This window comes from Gavialis gangeticus, unplaced genomic scaffold (genome assembly GCF_001723915.1).
Source record: "Gavialis gangeticus isolate Ggan-Ray unplaced genomic scaffold, GavGan_comp1, whole genome shotgun sequence".
In the NCBI taxonomy this organism is placed as follows: Eukaryota; Metazoa; Chordata; order Crocodylia; family Gavialidae; genus Gavialis; species Gavialis gangeticus.
In genome coordinates, this window is record NW_017729031.1 from 7,000,076 (window position 1) to 7,019,928 (window position 19,853).

The 19,853-nt window shown below is 37.9% G+C and overlaps 1 protein-coding gene across 8 annotated transcripts in view; it reads left to right on the forward strand.

Moving 5' to 3' along the window:
• The window catches only part of NEB (nebulin), a 255,506-nt gene that overhangs the window by 146,229 nt on the left and 89,424 nt on the right, over positions 1–19,853 (forward strand). For all 8 annotated transcript variants that reach the window (XM_019522420.1, XM_019522414.1, XM_019522415.1 and 5 more), the window contains 21 exons: positions 2,022–2,126; positions 3,549–3,656; positions 4,275–4,586; positions 5,647–5,850; positions 6,058–6,162; positions 7,806–7,913; positions 8,975–9,286; positions 10,841–11,044; positions 11,283–11,387; positions 12,145–12,249; positions 12,338–12,649; positions 14,100–14,204; positions 14,482–14,580; positions 15,177–15,278; positions 15,445–15,552; positions 16,520–16,831; positions 16,980–17,084; positions 17,168–17,272; positions 17,735–17,839; positions 18,643–18,750; positions 18,844–18,957. In XM_019522420.1, the coding sequence (XP_019377965.1) occupies positions 2,022–2,126; positions 3,549–3,656; positions 4,275–4,586; positions 5,647–5,850; positions 6,058–6,162; positions 7,806–7,913; positions 8,975–9,286; positions 10,841–11,044; positions 11,283–11,387; positions 12,145–12,249; positions 12,338–12,649; positions 14,100–14,204; positions 14,482–14,580; positions 15,177–15,278; positions 15,445–15,552; positions 16,520–16,831; positions 16,980–17,084; positions 17,168–17,272; positions 17,735–17,839; positions 18,643–18,750; positions 18,844–18,957 (3,243 nt within the window). The remainder of the gene's footprint in view (positions 1–2,021; positions 2,127–3,548; positions 3,657–4,274; positions 4,587–5,646; positions 5,851–6,057; positions 6,163–7,805; positions 7,914–8,974; positions 9,287–10,840; positions 11,045–11,282; positions 11,388–12,144; positions 12,250–12,337; positions 12,650–14,099; positions 14,205–14,481; positions 14,581–15,176; positions 15,279–15,444; positions 15,553–16,519; positions 16,832–16,979; positions 17,085–17,167; positions 17,273–17,734; positions 17,840–18,642; positions 18,751–18,843; positions 18,958–19,853) is intronic.

The following is a 19,853-nucleotide window of genomic DNA, read 5'->3' on the forward strand; positions in this document are numbered from 1 at the left end:
GGTGTGGCCCTCCAGCCAGTTGGCAACCCATTTGACTGTGTAGGTGTTGACACCACAGTCCTCCAGTTTCTTAATGAGAATGGGGTGAGAGACAGTGTCGAAGGCCTTCTGAAAGTCCAGGAAGACTATGTCCACTGCTACCCCTTCCTTGAAGCTGCTGAAAGTTTTAGCACAGGTATTCTATAAACATACTTTTAAGCAGCAGTTTGTACCTACTTATTTATAGCGTAAACTATTTTTTAAAGAAATTTTTCATGTTCCAAACCAAATCAGCCAAATCAAGTCCAAATCCATGAATCAGCCCAGGACCATAAGTGGCCCTACAGCTGGCAAACATCCTCCACCCTCACCAGGGCTTTCAGATATTTTCAAAGTTTTTTGGCAGGCATCCTACGTGCAGGCCCTAGCCCGGAAGCTTGGGGTTTGGATGCCCCTAAGTTTTTTTTGAAACTTAGCCATATGACTGCAGGACCAAGCTAGGAAGGAGCCTCTCATTTCCATAAAGTGGGTTTTAAGCCCCAACACCTCAGTGGGTACTAAACTACATCAGAAGAACAGTTATCCCTGGAAATGCTTAAGGAAATGCTTTCTTAGACCCAGATACATGGTGTTTTCCCTAAGCCCTAAGATCACAGAAACAAGCTAGGGAAGCCCTGGAAGAACCACTTGCTAGATTACAGTGCCTCCCTGGATGACCACAGTATTTCCACTATGTATTATATTAGTCTAAACCCAAGAGGCTCACAATTTACCACATAGTTCATTGGGCTGGGGGCCCACCAGAGTCAACAGCGTTTCAAGTCATGGTGACCCCACAGATCATCATGGCTCAGTATGTGTGTGCGGACTCCTGATACCTGCCCCCCACAAAACATACATGTGCTAATTAGCCTCCTATTTATGTCTGGACCTGAGTGTTCTTGTCATGAGTCCTGGGATCCTTCAAAAACTTAAATGCAGATGAAGTGCAGGGCAACCTGGTCTGGTTCCACCTCATGGAGGGAAGTGCCACATAAATCATATGTAACAGGCTGAGAAGGGAGCAACAGAGGGATTCTGGGTGAACTCTTTGGAGCTCCATTTGCCAGACATTTAAGGCTGGTGAAGTAACAGAAATAAATGCAGATGGGAAAGAAAGGTGCAGCTCAGCTATGGGAGTGAAGAGGATGTTGAAATGTATTAAATATTAGTGGCTCACTATGACTTGAAAAAGAGTCAGTGCTGAAGGAGACTGCATGCAATATCTTATTTGGATGACTTGTGCTAATCTGTCCCTTTGGTAGGTTTTCTACAAAAAGGTTTTCCATTATCATCATTATAGTAGTCTTTTAGGTACCAAGGGAGGGGTAAGAGGGCTGGCTCAGTTCTTCCTGATGCCTGCCTGGTATTGCAGGACCTCCAGGCTTGGTGCCAGTTTTTTAAGGAGGATTTTCCCCTTGCTGACTGGGGGAAAGAACTTCATCTTCTATTCAGGTAAATATGGGAGGTAAACACATGTATATTAGTATTAGATGTATCTACTAATATTTAATCATTTTATAAAATAATATCAGTGTTCCCCAGCCAATAGTAGAAGACAACCCCTGATTTTATTTAGGCACATTAAAGCAAGAATCTCAGAAGCACAGCCTGTCAAAAAAAACCCTCATAAAAACAATTTTAATGTGCATCATTTAACACTGAATAAATATACTGTGAAGAAATGAATTAGGCCAAAGCATAATTCAGTCTACTTTGCAAATGTGAACATGTGAAAAACAAGAAAGGAATATTTTTTGAATTAATCAAACAGATTATTCAGAATGCAACACGTGCCTTTATATATACAATTTGCCTTTGGAAAAGTAACTTAATCCATCTCCCAATAAGCTAATGGGAGTGTTGCTATTGAAGCCAATAGGAAAAGAACCGTTGTCCAACATTGAACCAGTAATATATAGCATAAGATGGGTAAAAATATTGTACTACTTAATAAGGTTTAAACACTGTAATAAATAACTCTGTGTTTGTTTTGTTGCCAGCCTTTGTATAGGGAGCTTTGGGATAAAGAGAAGACACAAATTACCATTCCTTCTGATACTCCTGAGATGGTACTGTCCCGAGCCAATGCTCTTAATGTCAGCAAGGTAAGATACTGAAATATGAAAAATAAATACATTTCCACAAAAAATGTATATCAAATTTTACACTTTAAAGTGGCATAATTTCAAGTCTCTTCTACAGGCATGTGTAGTCTTTTATAATCATCTAGTAAATATGCAAAATGAAAAAAAACCTGCTCCTTTATAAAGCATAAATAGCTCAATTAAACAGTTACATTTCAGAATGCATTATTTATTTATTTATTCCATTTATGTGCTGCCCTTCCCAAAGAAGCTCAGAGTGGCTTACAGAAAATAACATAATAACTTATCAAACAAACAAACAAGGGAATAAAACCAGAGAAACAAAACAACTTATAAAAGCCCATAGAACAGGGCTGGGCAAAATATGGCCCACAGGCTGTAGCCAGCCCAGCAATTGATTCTATCCAGTCTACAGGCAGGCAGCAACTCCAGCCTCTGTTGGCACTGTGGGAGGCGCTGAGTTGGAGCAGCCCCTATGTACACTACTCCTAAAAACAAATCAGGACAAAAATGATTAATAAAATAAAAATATTTCATAATAGATGTTTGATTTTTAGCATATGATTTGCTTTTTGAGTTATAATTTGTTTGAATTATATTTTCACCATTAATTTCATGTGTGCAGCCTTCTTGTTAAGTGGCCCTCCATCCAGAATAATTGTCCACCCCTACCACAGAATTTTAATATGATTGATATAGCAACACTCCTCCTCCTCACTCCTTTCACTCCGTCAACAGTATCGCAGCTTAGCCTGGGATGCTAAACACCTGCTCAAACAACCAGGTCTCGCAGCACTTTTGGAAGATGTCTGGGCTTGGGCTTTAGCTGGCCTCAAGGGGTGGGAGTTTCAGAGCTGAAGGGTCCTGAGAGCTGCTCTAATTAAAATGTGTTCCCTGCCTCCCACAGCATGTGTATAGGTATCCACTGATTTAATCTCTGGGTAGATTCTTTCCATTTAGAGTGATACTTAAATGTATTCTAATGCAAATAAACATTTAATAATCATAAATTAAAATGCCGGGATAAAGAAATACTCTGTGAAAAGTTATAAGTTATTCCAAACTCTGCCACTTGCCTACTGAATGACCCTGTGAACTGTACTTAACCTTTTTTATCTTTCAGTTTTCCCATATGTAAAAATAGGATAGAATACTAACCTTTATTGTAAAGTGTTCTGAGATCTATAGCTGGAAAATGCTAGTTGTTGTTGTTATTATTATTATTTTGTTAATAGAGGAACAACCTAGATTTTAAAGGGGATTTATCATTTTCAAATATACTGGTTATGATATTGTATATTCTCTACTTGTTCCAATCCATTATGAAGAAATTGAGCTAATGTTATTTCATTGATTAATGTCTATTGAAGATATTTACCTTATTTGTCTACAAGTGGGTTGACATGCTCATTTCGTCCACAGAAACATTATCAACTAGGCTGGGAAGAAGCCAAGAAAAAAGGCTATGATTTAAGAGTTGATGCTATTGATATCAAACATGCCAAGGCTTCTAGAGATATTGCTAGTGAGGTACAGTTCTGCTTTTACTTCCTTTTTGTTAGTAACATCCTTCTTATTAAATACTCAAATGTATTTAGATCAAAGACCAAAATTATATGATTTAGTTAATTTCCATAATGCTTCTAAAATATCAAATTATAGCGGTTTTACTCTAGGTCTTGCTGTCTGATGTATATCAATGTAATGTACTTAAACAGTTGGAGTGGTTGAATTATTTTGTAAATATTTGAGCAACTAAATATTTCTGTTTTGTTTTGCGAAGGGTCAAATAAAGTTCTGAAATTATCTGAAGCTTTTAGTGCTTTTCAGAAACATATTTGCAACAATATTTTTAATATACATATTTTTCTATAAAATGCAATCAGAACTTGATCGCAGTCTGCTGGAGTCAGCTGAAAGGTTCACATTGGCTTCAGTGGGATTTAGAACAAACCTTTTGTATACAAATTAAAGGCCTTGTAAGGAAAAACATTTCCTTTCATTTCACTTAAATGTTAGCTGAAATAAAACAGGCACTTTAAATGTGCTTGCAGAAGCATTTGTACATGATTAGGTTTCTTTGATGGAAATGCTAATTGGCTTTTATTTTTGTTTTTTATTATTTCTTTTAAAATATGTTGTTATTAGTATAAATACAAAGCAGGTTACCGCCAGCAGTTAGGACATCATGTGGGATGCCGAAGTCTTCAAGACGATCCGAAGTTGGTGTGGTCAATTCATGCAGCCAAAATCCAGAGTGATAGGGAGTACAAGAAACATTTTGAGAAATGGAAGACAAAGTTCAATAGTCCAGTGGATATGCTAAGCATCGTCTTGGCCAAGAAATGTCAGGGTCTGGTCAGTGATGTGGATTATCGCAATATTCTGCATCAGTGGACTTGCCTACCAGACCAGAATGATGTGATCCAAGCTAAGAAGGCCTATGAGTTACAGAGTGATGTGAGTACAGCAGAATAATAACTAATGGTTTCTATATTTTGTATATATAGATATATTGATTACCTGAATTTAGGCTGGATCTTAACCTAAATCCCAGCTAGAATGATATATCAGGTATATTTAGTCTAGAAATACATTTTAACTTGTACATTAAAACATGTTTGTCACTTATCTGCAATCTGAGAAATTTGTACCACTTTTTGATAGATGTATTTTTCAGTAGCCATTATACATGGTGTTGCTTTCAGGTTTTTTTTAATTCTGTAACTTTGTATGCCTTCTGCAACACCACGTTTACTTTCAGTTTTGGGTCCCGATTCAGAACAGTAAAGTTACCAATCACGTTAGCTGGCTTGTGCTCTCTCTCTCTCGGGCCAGTCTAAACTCCCCACCACTGTGGATCTACAAGATATAATACTTTATTTGAGATGCTTTTTTGCTTTTGCAAACCAGAATATGACACATGGGGCAAGGTGCCTTTAAAAGATAGATCATCACAGAATATTGCATTGTGGATTCACGCGTTAAACTGTCTTTTTTGCAATGTTGTGAAGCAGTCACAGCATCTGGTGAAATCATTTGTTTGATTTTGAATGAAAATTGTGCATGCAAATTCATTATTCTTGTTAACCTGTTCTTGAATGTATGTTCCAAGCACAGATCATTCATTATGGGCAAGAATGTGATTTATCTGACTTCCTTTATTTCCATATGAGAACTACATGCTTCACAAGTTGCAATGGGAGGTGGGGATGAGGAGAGGCAGCTATTGTAGAGCCATTACTTTTTTCTCCAGATCCCCAGGTGAAGAGTCAAAATGGACTTCTGTTATGACAGCCTTAATTCTATCCTCCACAGTGCACTGCTGTAGTATCTGTCCGTCTGTTCTGGTAACAGGTTACTTTTTCACTGAAGTAAGAGGGAAACAGGAAAGAAATTGTAATAATAAGACATGGCTTCCTTCCTGGACTGTTCCTTGAGATAATGCATCTATGAATACCTTTTGCTATCTTCTGAGACTCGGCTAATATAATTAATACTCTAATTTATTTGCTTTTAGAATGTGTACAAGTCAGACCTGGAATGGTTGCGTGGTGTTGGCTGGTTAACGGAAGGTTCAGTGGATGTGCTTAAAGTGAAAAGAGCTCAGGAGCTCCTGAATGATAGACTGTATCGTAAACGGCCAGATGAATTAAAATTTACCGCCATTGTTGACACACCACCAGTTCTTCTGGCTAAGATCAATGCCGTTCAGATCAGTGAAGTAAGCTGGATTTGATGTTTTCATAAGTTTTCAGTATTCCCACTGATATTTTTGTATCATCTGTAATTGTGTTAAAATGCATAAGATGAGAACAGAAACAGTACAGTTTCTATCATTAGAACAATGAATTGAAAAACAACACAATATCATAGTCTTAAAAAAAATCAGTGCCATCATAGAATAACGTTGTGTTTTCTTTCTCATTAGCCTCTCTATCGTGAAGCCTGGGACAAAGATAAGATACATATCACCGTACCTGCTGATACACCTCAGATGCTGCAGTCCAAAGTCAATGCTGCAAATATTAGTAATGTAAGATTTCCAAGTAATAAGCATAGGGAGTTTATACATGTGCTGGAATGGGGGGGGGCACTTTAATTAGAGCAGATCCAAGAGCATCCAGAACATCACATGTATCAGTGTCCCCACTCTGAAAAATGGTGTTGGGGGCACTTTAACTAAAGCTCATTGAATAAGCTTTAGTTAAAGTGCCCCCAACACCATTTTTCAGTGTGGGAACACTGATATACATAATGCTGGAGTCTGCTGCAGTGCGCAATTACCACACTCCAGCACACTCGATTAATCAAGCCTGCTCCAACGCGCTGTAATTACAGTGCATTGGAGCAGCCTCGCTGCATGTGTATAGGCGCCCATAGTGTTATTAAACTTAACCTGTTTAACTAACTGAAATCTGTTAGATTCTAGAATTCTCTGATCCTGTTACTGCTAATTTGCTAATTCTGTGTTGATTATTTTTCATAATTAAAATACAGGTGAAATATTAAGATTACATTAAGCATAATACACAATTAATGAGCACAACTGTCAGTAAACACAGTAGGCCAGATTCACTGGTCAGGGGTAAGTGACATTCCACTTTCTGGTAGTGCTGGAGTGAGGTTGCAGTTCTAATGGTCCAGAAAATGTACCAGAGATGAGGATATTTGTGTGTTGGGGGGCAGGAAGGGGGGAAAACGATAAGTGATACATCACCCTCCAAAAATATCCATTCCTTTCTGTGATTTTTAAATCATTGGAATTGCATCCATTTATGCTGGCAGTAATTTTGGCCAGTTTTCTGAAGCATGTACCTTGCTGCACATCCATCCTTCGTTTAATATAATAACTAGATTGTCATGGGCTTGCATAAACTCTGTGATTGGAGTTGGGGAAAAAAATGTGCACAAAACTCTTTTTTGGTGAAAAATTTAAATTCAGTAATACAAAAATTGTTCACAAATCTTTATCTGCTTTAACTAATTCTTGTTCTGAAAAAAAAAAATTACAAAAAAACCAAAATATTTTATTTTTGACATTTTCAACATTTTGACATTATAAACGTCCACCCACCTCTCTTAATGACAATGTTCAATTTCTTTGAGCACATAATGTAGGCCAGGCTTCCATGAAACAAAGATCAGTGGCCTTGTTCAGCTTGATGGCCCATAGAAATTGGCTATACTTGAATGAGAAAGCACTTAAAACTTTCTTACATCAGTTAAATAGCTAGGAATTTTCTTGCTTGTTTTAGCCTTATCTTCTTTGAATAGTTAATATAAGGCACAACTGACAGACCATTGCAAAATATAAGAATCTTTCCATTGCATCAAAACAGGATTTGATCCAGGCCCCTGTTATCACCAGAGTGGATATGCTACCACCAATGACCCCAGTCCTGATGCACATGTAGCATCTCACTGAAATCAGTGGAGCTGCACATGGACATGAGAGTCCATAGATCAACTTTTAGAACTTCAGCCTATATATTAAGCATTGCAACATGTAATGGGGGATAGGGGGTTGTATAGTTGTTTCAAGAATTGTATCTGTAACCTAAATATTTTAAAGTGCAAACAAAAAACAGATGTGCTCTAAATCTTGGGAATTTTTTTTTGAGAGAGAAATGAGCTATTTTGACCAGATTTTAAACAGAACATTATTTTTTATTACAGAAACATTATCAGCAAGCCTGGGAAGATGTCAAGGCAAAAGGTTATGACTTAAGAGCTGATGCCATTTCAGTCAAACATGCCAAGGTTTCCAGAGACATTGCTAGTGAGGTACAATTTTTGTTGTTTTAATATCTTTCTTTTTTTTTTTTATAAAAGGCCATGTCTTTTCATCCCTGTATCAGTCATGAGAGAAGACAGTATGGTTAGTTGAACTCAACTCACAAACCGATATTTGTTCAACTATGAACAGCATTTTGCTATTTTAAATCCTGACCACCTCTTTTTATCTATGGCTTAATTTGCTATGGGTAAAATAGTGAAGGTGAACTGAATATTTTATTTGCATTTGTCATATCACTGGAGGTTTAAAGAGCTTTTGTATGCTGCATGTTGTGAAATTACATTCACCAAAAAACTGCAGTAATCAAAGCGGACTATGGCCTTATACATTCAGTTTCTCCTGGGAGAGTCACTGCTGTACCAGGAGAAACCACAAGTGTACAGATATTCAGGTTTTTTCTCCCATGGTAAAAATGGCCACTCCAGGAGGAAAATAACCTGGGAGCAACCAGGGTTAAATCACTCCTAGGAGAAACTCAGGAGAACACAGGCTGACCATGGGCAGCCTGGGTCAGCCAGTCAGAGCTGTTGCCAGGTAGATTAAAGAAGCTTGCAAAGCATGCTGAGATGTACCCCCTTGCCTGTATAATGTCAGCACTACAAGTGCCCCATTCTTTAGGGATCTCAGCATTCAAATATCTGTGCACATGGCTCTGGGTAGGAGAACAAAACTGGGAGAATTCTCTCAGATTATTTGAATGTGTGTACACAGCCTATGTCTGTTGCTAATGAAAAATAATTCAGAGGTGTGGTACAGCTTTCAAGTTTCCTGAAAAGACCTAGAATGTAACAAATGCTTACAAATCAATTGCTGAGCATTTAAAATAGCTTTACAGCCATTAAGAAAAACGTGGGCCATATTTTTAGAAGTCAGTTCTTGGGTAGTTACCCAGCAGGATAAGCTTTTAAATGAACCTGAATTTCAACAATACGTTGAAAAAGCTATTAAAGAGTCCCAAATTGAACACTCAAAACAGTAGTCTCCTTAGAAAATTTAGTTTTCCTATTTACGATTTTTCCTGCTAATATTTTCTATTTATGCTTACTAGTACAAGTACAAGGAAACACATGAGAAACAGAAAGGCCACTATATTGGATGCCGAACTGCAAAGGAAGATCCCAAACTGTCATGGGCTGCGCATGTCATGTTGATGCAGAATGACCGAGAATACAAGAAAGCTTATCATAATTCAAAGGCCAAAATCACTATACCAGTTGATGCTGTACCTGTCCTGGCAGCAAAGGAATGCCAGTCATATGTGACTGAAGTTGACTACCGCCAGCACTTGCACCAGTGGACGTGTCTGCCAGACCAGAATGATGTGATCCAGGCCAGGAAGGCCTATGACCTCCAAAGTGATGTAAGTATATAGGGAACCCTATATATGATACATGAGGCATTAGAGGCATGATGGATTTTCCCTTCCCAAGACATTTTTCCTTTTTCTCTCTTTCATTGTTGTTAGTATTTTTCTTTAACTGTGGCTTCTAGCTGTGCATAGGTATTATACATTAACTTAACTAGTATACCTATCTGGAAGAAAATGATCTGAAGACTGTTGAGGGTTTGTATATCTCCCTAGAGAAATTTCTTTTGTGGCCAAGCAGGTTAAGTATATCAGTGAACTCTTCATCAAAGAGAGATCACATTACTTGATGTAGTCTATATTACCAGTCCAGTTTCAGTATTTCTACTTCAAGAGTATCCAAGAAGAATGTTTGCAAGAGGACAGGGAACTGGTTCTGGTGGCTGATATCAACAGACTGTGGACTAGGAGAGATGTTGTTTCTCCAGGGAGAGTCCCTGCTCACTCTGGAGAAACCACTGGTATACAGAAGTTCATATTTTTTCTCCCAGAGTAAAAGTGGCCACTTTGGGAGAAAAATAACTCGGGAAGTAGCTCCTGGGAGAATATTTCTCAGGAGACAAAGCTTCTGTATAGGTAGCCAATGTGCTTTTGCTGCTTCCATCTCCCCTTCCCACAGGGGGAGGGAGAGAATGTATCAGTCACAGCCAAGCAGGGAGCAGTATACACCCCCTGAATGCTTGGGGTTGGAAAAGCCAGGCCCTGAAGCACTTTAGCAGTGTGTTCTGCTCCTGGCTTGTTCTCTGCTTGAATTGTACTGCAGCACTTGGGTGCAGGGAAGCATACACCCTGCCCAGCTTTAGCTGGACTCCAACATAGCACCAGGGAGGGGAAAGGCTGGAGGGCCATATGATTTGAATAAGTATATTCAACCCTAAGAGTCAAGAATTCCAATTCTGGCCCTGCTGTGCAACAAGCAACAAGCAATTTAATCACTTACATTAAGTGATTAAAGGGGGGAGTAATAGGGCAAGTTGTCTTTGCGGGGCAAAACAGTGAATTTAAGCCCCCAGTATCCATGAGGGAAGCTGCACCAGGGGAAGCCTTACCTTAAGGAAATTTTAAATGTTAAATCAATGCAACTCCTGTCTGGGCTAGTTCTACCCATTCCTGAACCACCTGTAAGATTGCGCTGACTGAGCCATCACCTAAATATTATTAATTTACTTTTTATCAAACATAATGGTGAAGGGCAGGCATGTAGTTTTTGTGTTGTGCTCATAACTGTCATGGTGGCTGTGGCAACAAAAGTAAATACATTTTGAAGGAAGGACTCTTTCAGAATTTTTCTGTTTGATTATGTTTAGGGCCATGCACTGTATCCATTTCCCTTTACTTAAGCTCATCAGTCATACTGTATAATTCTGGGACATGAGCTACTTAAACTGGCTCCTTGCATTGCAATTCACTCATTACCCTGGGAAGTCAATAGTGTATAAAGGGGTCAGTTCCCAGCTCTAGTGCATTTTAGCGTTTCCTTAGCATGATTTAAAATAACGAAGGGATGGCTTATAAAAATGATGGTCTTCTTCTCTGGTTTTGACACAGGCCATTTATAAATCAGACCTGGAATGGATCCGTGGCATTGGCTGGTTGCCAAATGACTCTCCAGAAGTGAAGAGAGTAAAGAATGCCCAGGAAATCCTGAGTGACAACATGTACCGCACCCGTATAGAGAGCTTGCCGTATAGCCACATTGTTGACACGCCAGATGTTGTCCTCGCTAAAACTAATGCTGAACAAATCAGTCTTGTATGTTACCTCATTCCTATACTAGTAAATGATTTCAGGGCAGTGAGCAAAAGAAACTCTTGCTGCTCAGAATGTAAAACTAATGACTTGTATTTTAAATTAATATTAGATCTGTTGCAAAAGTTTTTATTTTTAGAGTTAATAATTCTGCAGAGAGTTTTGAGCCACTGTTGCCTGTAAATATGCAAGAGGATTGTCATCTTTACACTAAAAATCATGCAGTTTTTTACTTTAACAGTCCAAATACAAAGAAGCATGGGAGAAGGACAAGACCATGATCCATGTGATGCCAGACACACCTGAAATCAACCTAGCTAGAACTAATGCTATGAACGTTAGCAGTGTAAGTATATTCGTGATTTCTTAAGTTTCTATAAAATATTATCTGCTTCCTCTAGATTTTCAGAGTCTAGGGAGTATTTTCAAAGTACAGGGTTTAGTTAATCACACTTTATAAAAGAGAAAAATGAGAATAAGATCAGTTTTTGTGTAGTGCTTTGAACATCCTTTTACCATAGGCATCAGTTTATAATATTTAAATATTTTTTATGAGAAAATAACAGTTTACAGTGTTAGGATAAATCTAATAACAGTATAACCTAATTAGGAAATAATTAGGTTATAAAGCAACAGACTGAATAATATAGTAGGAATAAAAATGCACTTTTGAGCAATGTAGGTTGATGTGCCTCTTGTGATGCATGATAAAAATGTTTGACAGGCCTACACTGCATAATATTTGAAGTGGAGAGTGAAGCTTCATTTATTTCAGAGTTGTACACTACAGCACAAAAAATTTAGATAAAAGGAAACCAATGGTGAAGAAATTTTAAATGTAAAAACCAGTACATGTGGTAGCATTGGGATGATGTTTTAGGTGAGCTGGTCCAGGAAATATATGAGAAGCAAGGATTTTTGTGGTTTATATCTCTTTTTGGACCAGCTGCATGGTGGAGATAGTTTAGACAAATTTTGGAATGCAGGCCATTCTTCTTCAAGTCTGCTTTTAATTTTTCAAATGAAAAATGATTGATTGCATCATCATTGAGTGCAAATGTCAAAGTATTAAAAAATGATGTAATTTTCTTTTATCTTGACAGAAACTTTATAAGGAAGCTTGGGATGAAGTGAAAATGACCTATGATTTGCGAGCTGATGCCATCCCAATCAAGTCAGCTAAAGCCTCCAGAGAAATTGCTAGTGATGTAAGTAAGAAAATAAACCATTTCTGACTTTTTACATGCTTTTCTGGAATGTCAGTAATATTTACATGCGGTCTGTTTTCTCATCCAGTATAAGTACAAGCTAGATCATGAAAAGCAGAAAGGGCATTATGTTGGAGTTCGGAATGCAAGAGAAGATAACAAAATGCTCTGGGCCCTGAAGGCAGGCAAGGTTCAGAGTGACCTGGAATACAAGAAATACTTTGAGAAGAGTAAATCACAGTACAGTGTGCCAGTGGATATGCTGTCCATTATGGCGGCCAAGAAATGTCAGACTTTGGTCAGCGATGTTGATTACCGTCGTTATTTGCATCAGTGGATTTGTCTGCCAGATCAGAATGATGTCATACAGGCTAAGAAAGCCTATGAACTTCAGAGTGATGTAAGCTAATAATTGTTTATGGTTCATCTTCTATAATGTTGCCTTTTCTTCATAAGTCTCCTCCATATCTAATTAAAGTCAATGGGAGTCTTGCTGTGGAATTCAAAGGGAGTTGGATTGAGACCTTTATTAACAGATGTTTAGTTCGTGCTTGTGTCCCCTGATGGGTTAAATTGATGCTCCCAAGCTTCTACCTAGCTGCTGTTCCCCCCCACTGCACTGGCTGTGCCTGGCCTGGAGATTCCAGGCTTTTTCTTTCTCTGGCTTCTCCTTCCTACCCCTGCCCTAGCAGGGAGGGCACTGCATCACAGCACAGCCAGCAGTGCTGGGGAAGCCTGAAGCCTGGAACTTGCAGATGAGCACCTAAGGGTGAGTAAAGGTGTGTAGACAAGGAGTGTAGCAAGGAAAGGTGCAGAGAGCAGTAGTGGGGGGTGCACAGTGCAGTGAGGGGAGGGAGCAGCATGTGATGTTGGGAGGAATGCAGTGCAGTTGGCAGGGGGCAGGGAGCAGGGGGTACACCCAGGCACTCTGTGCGGTGGCAGAGCAGTGATGCTCCATAGGTGTTGGACAGCCCTGGTTTCAGCAATTATCGTTACTCTTATAATGATCTATTTATACATGATTAATTATAAAAAAAATTCTGAAAGATCTTGTGTTCAACAAACACAATACACAGGACAATCCTTAGGTCAAAGGCATGTTGGAAGACATTACAAATTCTGTGGAAGAAAATGTAGTAGTATAAATGGTCTAGAGATTATGCTATTATAATTCTGTAAATAGAAACAAATTAATTTAAAACTGAAGATAATAAGCAGTAAGATTATAACAAGCAGATTATTAGAAGCACTCACAATAAGTGCATAGATGGTCTTCTGTTGCATGAAGGCAAAGATGTTTAGTATTTGAGAAATGCAACAGTCGCATTGAAAATTCCATAATCTCTACATTCAACCTCAGATTGTAATCAAATAAAATAGATAAATTATGGGAAAAATAGATAATCCTGTGTATTGGTTATTTTGTAGCAGAGATATTATATACTAAGAAAGCTACATTTATTCTTAATCTTCTAAAGCAATTTAATAATAGAAACAACATTGATCTCATACCCATTAAGATTTTTGTAATAAAAATATATGTAGAAGACAAATCATCAGTATTTAGTTTAGACCTGTTCTGCCTTGAAAGATAAAGAAACACAACTAGAACATACTACATATACATAATTTATGAAGTAGATTATGAAACCTGGTGAAATGTAATTACTTGCTATACATACTGTCAAGTTTAAAGGTGGTGAACTTAGACTGTGAGGCTATTGAGGTCAGTGCTGCTGTCCATGAAATCAAAGGTACTTGAAGGAAAGCAGATTAAAATCCATAATTTATTAAATTTACCAGGCTGGATGGAGATCTTAAGCTAAGGACATTCTATTTTCTTTTCACAGGCTGTTTACAAATCAGATTTAGAATGGCTTCGTGGGATTGGGTGGATGCCAAATGACTCTGTTGGAATTAACCATGTCAAACATGCTGCAGACATCTTTAGTGAGGTAATGTAATTCAGTATTTGTGATAAATATTCTTGAGTATATTTATAACTGAAGCATTTGTAAATTGTAAATTCATCAACATTTTGTTTTTAATAACATTTATAATAAAAACTGGGTCTTTCCATAATATTAATTTCCTTACATCAGCTTGTAAATAATTTGTTGTCTTCTGTGTAGTCCTTTTCTTTTTTCTCTGTCCATACAGAACTGCTATGTTTGTATGTAAGGGGCTACAATACAATCTGATTACAATTTATCTTTCTTTTCCCTTCTGCAGAAAAAGTACCGTACAAAAGTTGAAACTCTCCAGTTTACTCCAGTGGCTGACAGAGTTGATTATGTGACAGCAAAACAGGGTGGTGAAATTCTGAGTGATGTAAGCATACCCTTATATCCCCAAATTAAATGCGTCTGCAGCTGAGCAGGACTTTACCTTTAAAAAAGGGAAAGTAGAGTTATGCAAAGGGTATTCTGACTTCCTCTGCAGATTCTATGAATGTGTGAAACTGAGATGAGAGGGGCATGAGCGTTAATGAGTTCATTCCCTTGATTTGTGCTGAAAGTAGCTGCCTCCCATTTATCACGTTGCCATAGAGCCCCTTGTTTGTTCCTTTCCTGTCCTCTCCCCATCAGACTCACCTGGCATTAGTGAAGGCATTTAGTTCTTTTTTTTTGATATCTGCTGGTGGGACAGCCAGAGCACAAACCTGGCATTTTAGGCCTGAAAAAGTATGTAGTTGGCATGTAATTTCTCTGACATTTGGAAGAGCTGGCGTCAGCCAGGATGCCATGACATGACCTGTCCTTTATTCATGATCTCAAATGGCTCCTTTTATTATTTTGTCTCTCACTGGAGGACAACAGGCCAGTACGATCATTTTATTTGCTTTATAAATTGTTTCTTACATATTACCTGGGCCTTGCTATTATATTTCCATTATGTGGTGACTTTCCATATACTCTCTTTGCCAGATTAAATACCACAAGGAATGGAATAGTATCAAGTCAAATTATACTCTGACAGATACACCGCAGCTAGATATGGCTCGTGAGGCAGCCAGAATCCTTAACCAGGTATGTAGTTCCACATGGAAACACTTGATCATTTGACAGTTTGTAGTCATGTTAATAACTTAATAGGAAAATGTACAACACTTTTATGCAGTTACGGATACACAGGAGCAGGTAATTAGAGGGGTCTTGTTACTGGTTTAAATTTTTTATGTTTAAATTCCTACAGAACTTATACAAAGAAAGCTGGGAGAAATTAAAAGCTACTGGTTACCTTCTGCCTCCTGACACTGTGCAGATCCGTCATGCCAAGCACTCAAATGCTGTCCAAAGTGAGGTAATGTTATCCTCTGTTTATAAACATGTTGGGAAGGAGACTGCTTAGGATCTGGCAGTACTGAAGGCTCTGCAGATCTCAGCAATTAATATTACAAAGGCCTGTGTGGGAGGCAACCTTCAAAATAGTTTCAGTCCTTCTCACTAGGACTGAATGCATGCTACCTTCCATCAGTAAGTAGTATCTGCCTTTTTTGAATCATAGGAATTCCATTGTTTGAGGGCCAGATTCTGATCCCCTTTCTCCTCTTTAATCCCCTCACCTTATTCCAGGAATAGTCCTTTGAATTTAAATAGCAGCTTCAGAAGATGTCTATAAGAGAATAAGAATGCTGCAGTAGCATGAGTGATTTTCTGGTGGCTACTTTTAGAAAGGCTGTACATGTCTTGTTGCAAGGGTCTTTCTTCTAAACAACCTGCAAGACCAAATACACAGCATAATACACATGCTGACTTTTTGCATAAAATACACACTGAGTTTGGTACCCCATTCCTTGATGATTATTGAATATATACATTGTTGAATGAAGTAACAATGGCCACAGAATAGGTATTTTAAATAACATACCACTAGACAAACTATCGATGTGATTTTCAAATTCTTTGTTTCAGCTTCTTATAAAATAGTATTTGCATGAAATTATAGAATCATAAACCTGGAAGAGATGTGAAGGATTGTGTAACCCAAAAATTATATGTAAGAGTTTTTCTACAGGGCATTCCTGCTGTCCTAAATAAGTTGCTCTGTTAAAAGATTTAACTATATTAAGCTAGAAAATAACATTTTCATTAATGTGTATTGTAGTATTATCCCTCATCCCCTCTTACAATATGTAGCAGCATTCTGAAAATTGTGACTGTATTTAGCAGTAAAGCCAGGTCATTGTTATTTCTGATATACAAGAAAACAGGTTTTTCACAAATATATTCCATTTTGACATTAAAATGTCTCTCTTCCTCCTCCCCAGCTTAAATACAAAGCTGAATATGTTAATCAAAAAGGTCACTATGTTGGAGTTCCCACTATGAGAGATGATCCCAAACTGGTGTGGTTTGAGCATGCAGGCGAGATCCAGAATGACAGGTTGTACAAAGCAGCTTATAACAAATCAAAGGCTAGAATTCACATCCCACCAGATATATTGTCAGTCGTGGGTGCCAAGGACTGCCAGGCCTTGGTCAGTGATATTGACTACCGTCACTACCTCCATGAATGGACCTGCCATCCTGACCAGAACGACTGCATCCAGGCAAGGAAGGCCTATGATCTACAAAGTGAAGTAAGTGATTTTATATTTACAGTCTTTAATTCTGACCACTTGGTGCTTTAAGTATATGGCTTGTATTTATGAAGCTCACATATTTTACTTTGGCTTAACTCATGATATTGTCTGTGCAATACTTTCATTTCCTTTCATCTTTTTCCAGAATCTCTATAAATCTGATCTGGAATGGCTCCGTGGCATTGGGTGGATGCCACTGGATTCTGTAGAGCACAAGAGAGTAAAGAATGCCCAAGATTTGGTAAATAAGGTGAGTAAATTTTCTGCAAAGTATATGATTCTGTCCTGGTTCTAGTACATAGCATTTAAGGTGATATTATTATGTCTTTGCAGAGAGTCTATACAAAGGAGGCCCTGGATAACTTTTCCAATATGACATCAGTGGTTGACACACCAGAAATTGTTTTGGCGAAGATTAACGCTGTCAATCAAAGTGATGTAAGCATTCTTTTTTTTAAAAAACTGTCACAGTAACATTATTGGACAGCTTAATTATTATACCAGGCTATGTTCTGTAGTTAGCAGTGCACTATATTATTAATGCTAGACTTTTAGTAAAGTGTTATGTAAGTGAGCAACACAGCATGACTGTGTGATGGCATTTTATGTTCTTCAGTAAAAAAAATGTAAGATTTCTAGTAATCAAAATTAGATCCATTTTGGCTGAATTTATAGTAAAGCTACTAAAACCTTCTTACAGATCGAGTGTTTTAAATGCCATTTGAATCTGCTTAAGTTCCAAGGGACACTTGCTTAAGGACCATGGTGACTGGTATATCTTTGATAGTATCATTGTATATGAGATAAATTCACCATGCAGTAAACACCTGCAACTGACAGGAGGTCTAATCAGCTAATTGATGTTTCATAGATCATTAACATGTTTATTTTCTTCTTTAGCTAAAATACAAGGAAACATTTAACCTTGAGAGGGGCCAGTATATCGGTTCTGATGACACTCCACTGCTGAATCTTGCCAGAGATATGTCTAAGCTTTATAGTGATGTAAGTTTTTGTACATAGTCTGTTTAACCACTTCATTTTATTTCACTTTACTGACCCTAATGCATAATGCCCTGGATTGGGACACAGCACAGCTGAGTTCTATTCCTACCTCTGCCATTAGTTGCTGGGTGCTCTGGGGCAAGTCACTTTACTTCTCCATGCCACTGTTCCCCTATCAGTAAAATGGGGATATTATATTTGCTGTCCTTGGCAAACTACTTTGAGATCTACTGATGAAAAGTGCTGCACTATACAAACAGTACAGTATAGAATAGCCAGGCAGTATTGTAAATGTTTGCATCTTGAAAAAATGCTTTAGATTTTTTTAATTATACATCTAATGAAACTTGAATGAAATGTCAGATTAAGAGCTGGATGGGGGACAACAGGACTAGGAATATTTTCATGAATATGGAAATACAGCTTTACCTATTTTGTATTGTGCTCTAAACCAAGGCTTCACATTTAAATTATAGATACTTTTTCTGGTACCATTTACGAAGTAAGGGCATTTATATACATGCTCCGGTAGTGGGGGAGGGGGTACGCTTTAATACATGAAAATGCTGGAAGCTGCTGGAGCGTAGTAATTACCACACTCCAGCAGCTGAGTCTGATCCAATGTGCTGTAATCACAGAGTGTCAGAGCAGCCTCACTGCACAGGTATAGGTGCCCTAAAGGACTATTGACTGTAGGTAATGGTAGAAAGACCTAACTTTAAATATTTTGCTCATATGAATATGTTCATTTGAAAATGTACTGGATGTTTTAATCAAAACCTATACATCTTTTCTTTGTCCAGAAACTGTATAAAGATGCATGGGAAATCACCAAACCTATAGGTTATACTTTGGATGAAAAATACATCCCTGTTGTTGGAGCTAAGCACTCTAATTATATTAACAGTGAGGTTGGTGTGAATCTTTTTTCAATACCATGCATCTCTTTTTGAGGTATTGCTTATTTGAATCATCTCAACAATTTCTGTGTGAATATTTTGCAGCTTAAATATAAAGCAATATATGAGAAGCTGAAGGGCCATTACTTGGCTGGGAAGGATGTTAGTGAGTTCCCCAGCGTCATTCATTCTCTAGCATTCCAGAAAATGAGGAGTGCGGTAAGGAAAGATTTTTATCTATTATATTATTACCTTTTTCAGTATTGTGGTATCTAAAAAGCCTTGATCCTTCAACACACACAGGCATTTGTTAGTAGAAAAACTGAAGGATCAGGCCTTCAAGATTTAACTCATAATAAACACTCTTGTATTTGATTAAGTCAAAACATTATTTTAAATTGGCAGGTTTTTCTGAATGCTTGGTGTGTAGCTAGGGATAAATAAGTAAGTACGAAGCTGCTTAGGATGCTAAAATGATAATTAATTATAGAGGCTGATTAATTGACCTAGTTTGAAAGAATGGACAGCTTCATGCAAGATTTGTCCATCAGTGGGACATGATACTTAGGAGTAGAACCTACAAATTAGGACTTCCTGGCATTGAATGCTGTAAGATGTAAGAGAAGAGGGGCAAGGTACAGATCAGTATATATATGCTCCACTAGTATACTCTTCCCCTTAGCACCCACTCTGTGTCACCCACTCACTACCACATTGGGCTTGACAGATTCATTAGTATTTATTGTTTGCAATTGCCTGAAATCTGAGCAGGTGTTTTATTGCTCAGTCTACCTTTGCTTTAACAGAGAATTTCAGAATTAGAGTCACCTAGCAGTACTTGTATATCCACAGAACAGAATTATGCCTGTGGATGCTCATCTACTTGAAACTTTCATATACTGGGCCGTCTGTTACCTTCACTGCATACTCATATTCTCCTAAAGGCCATATGCAGTTGTATGCAATATAATCACTAATATTCTGTCTGCATTTAGTCACTGTGATCTAGTTAACAGAGTGTGAGCAGAAGGTCTGGTGAAGAACAAAAGCAGCGATGGTGACAAGAGGAAAAATCCCCCTTTCCTTCCAGCTTTTTAGACTAAAAACAATCTTTG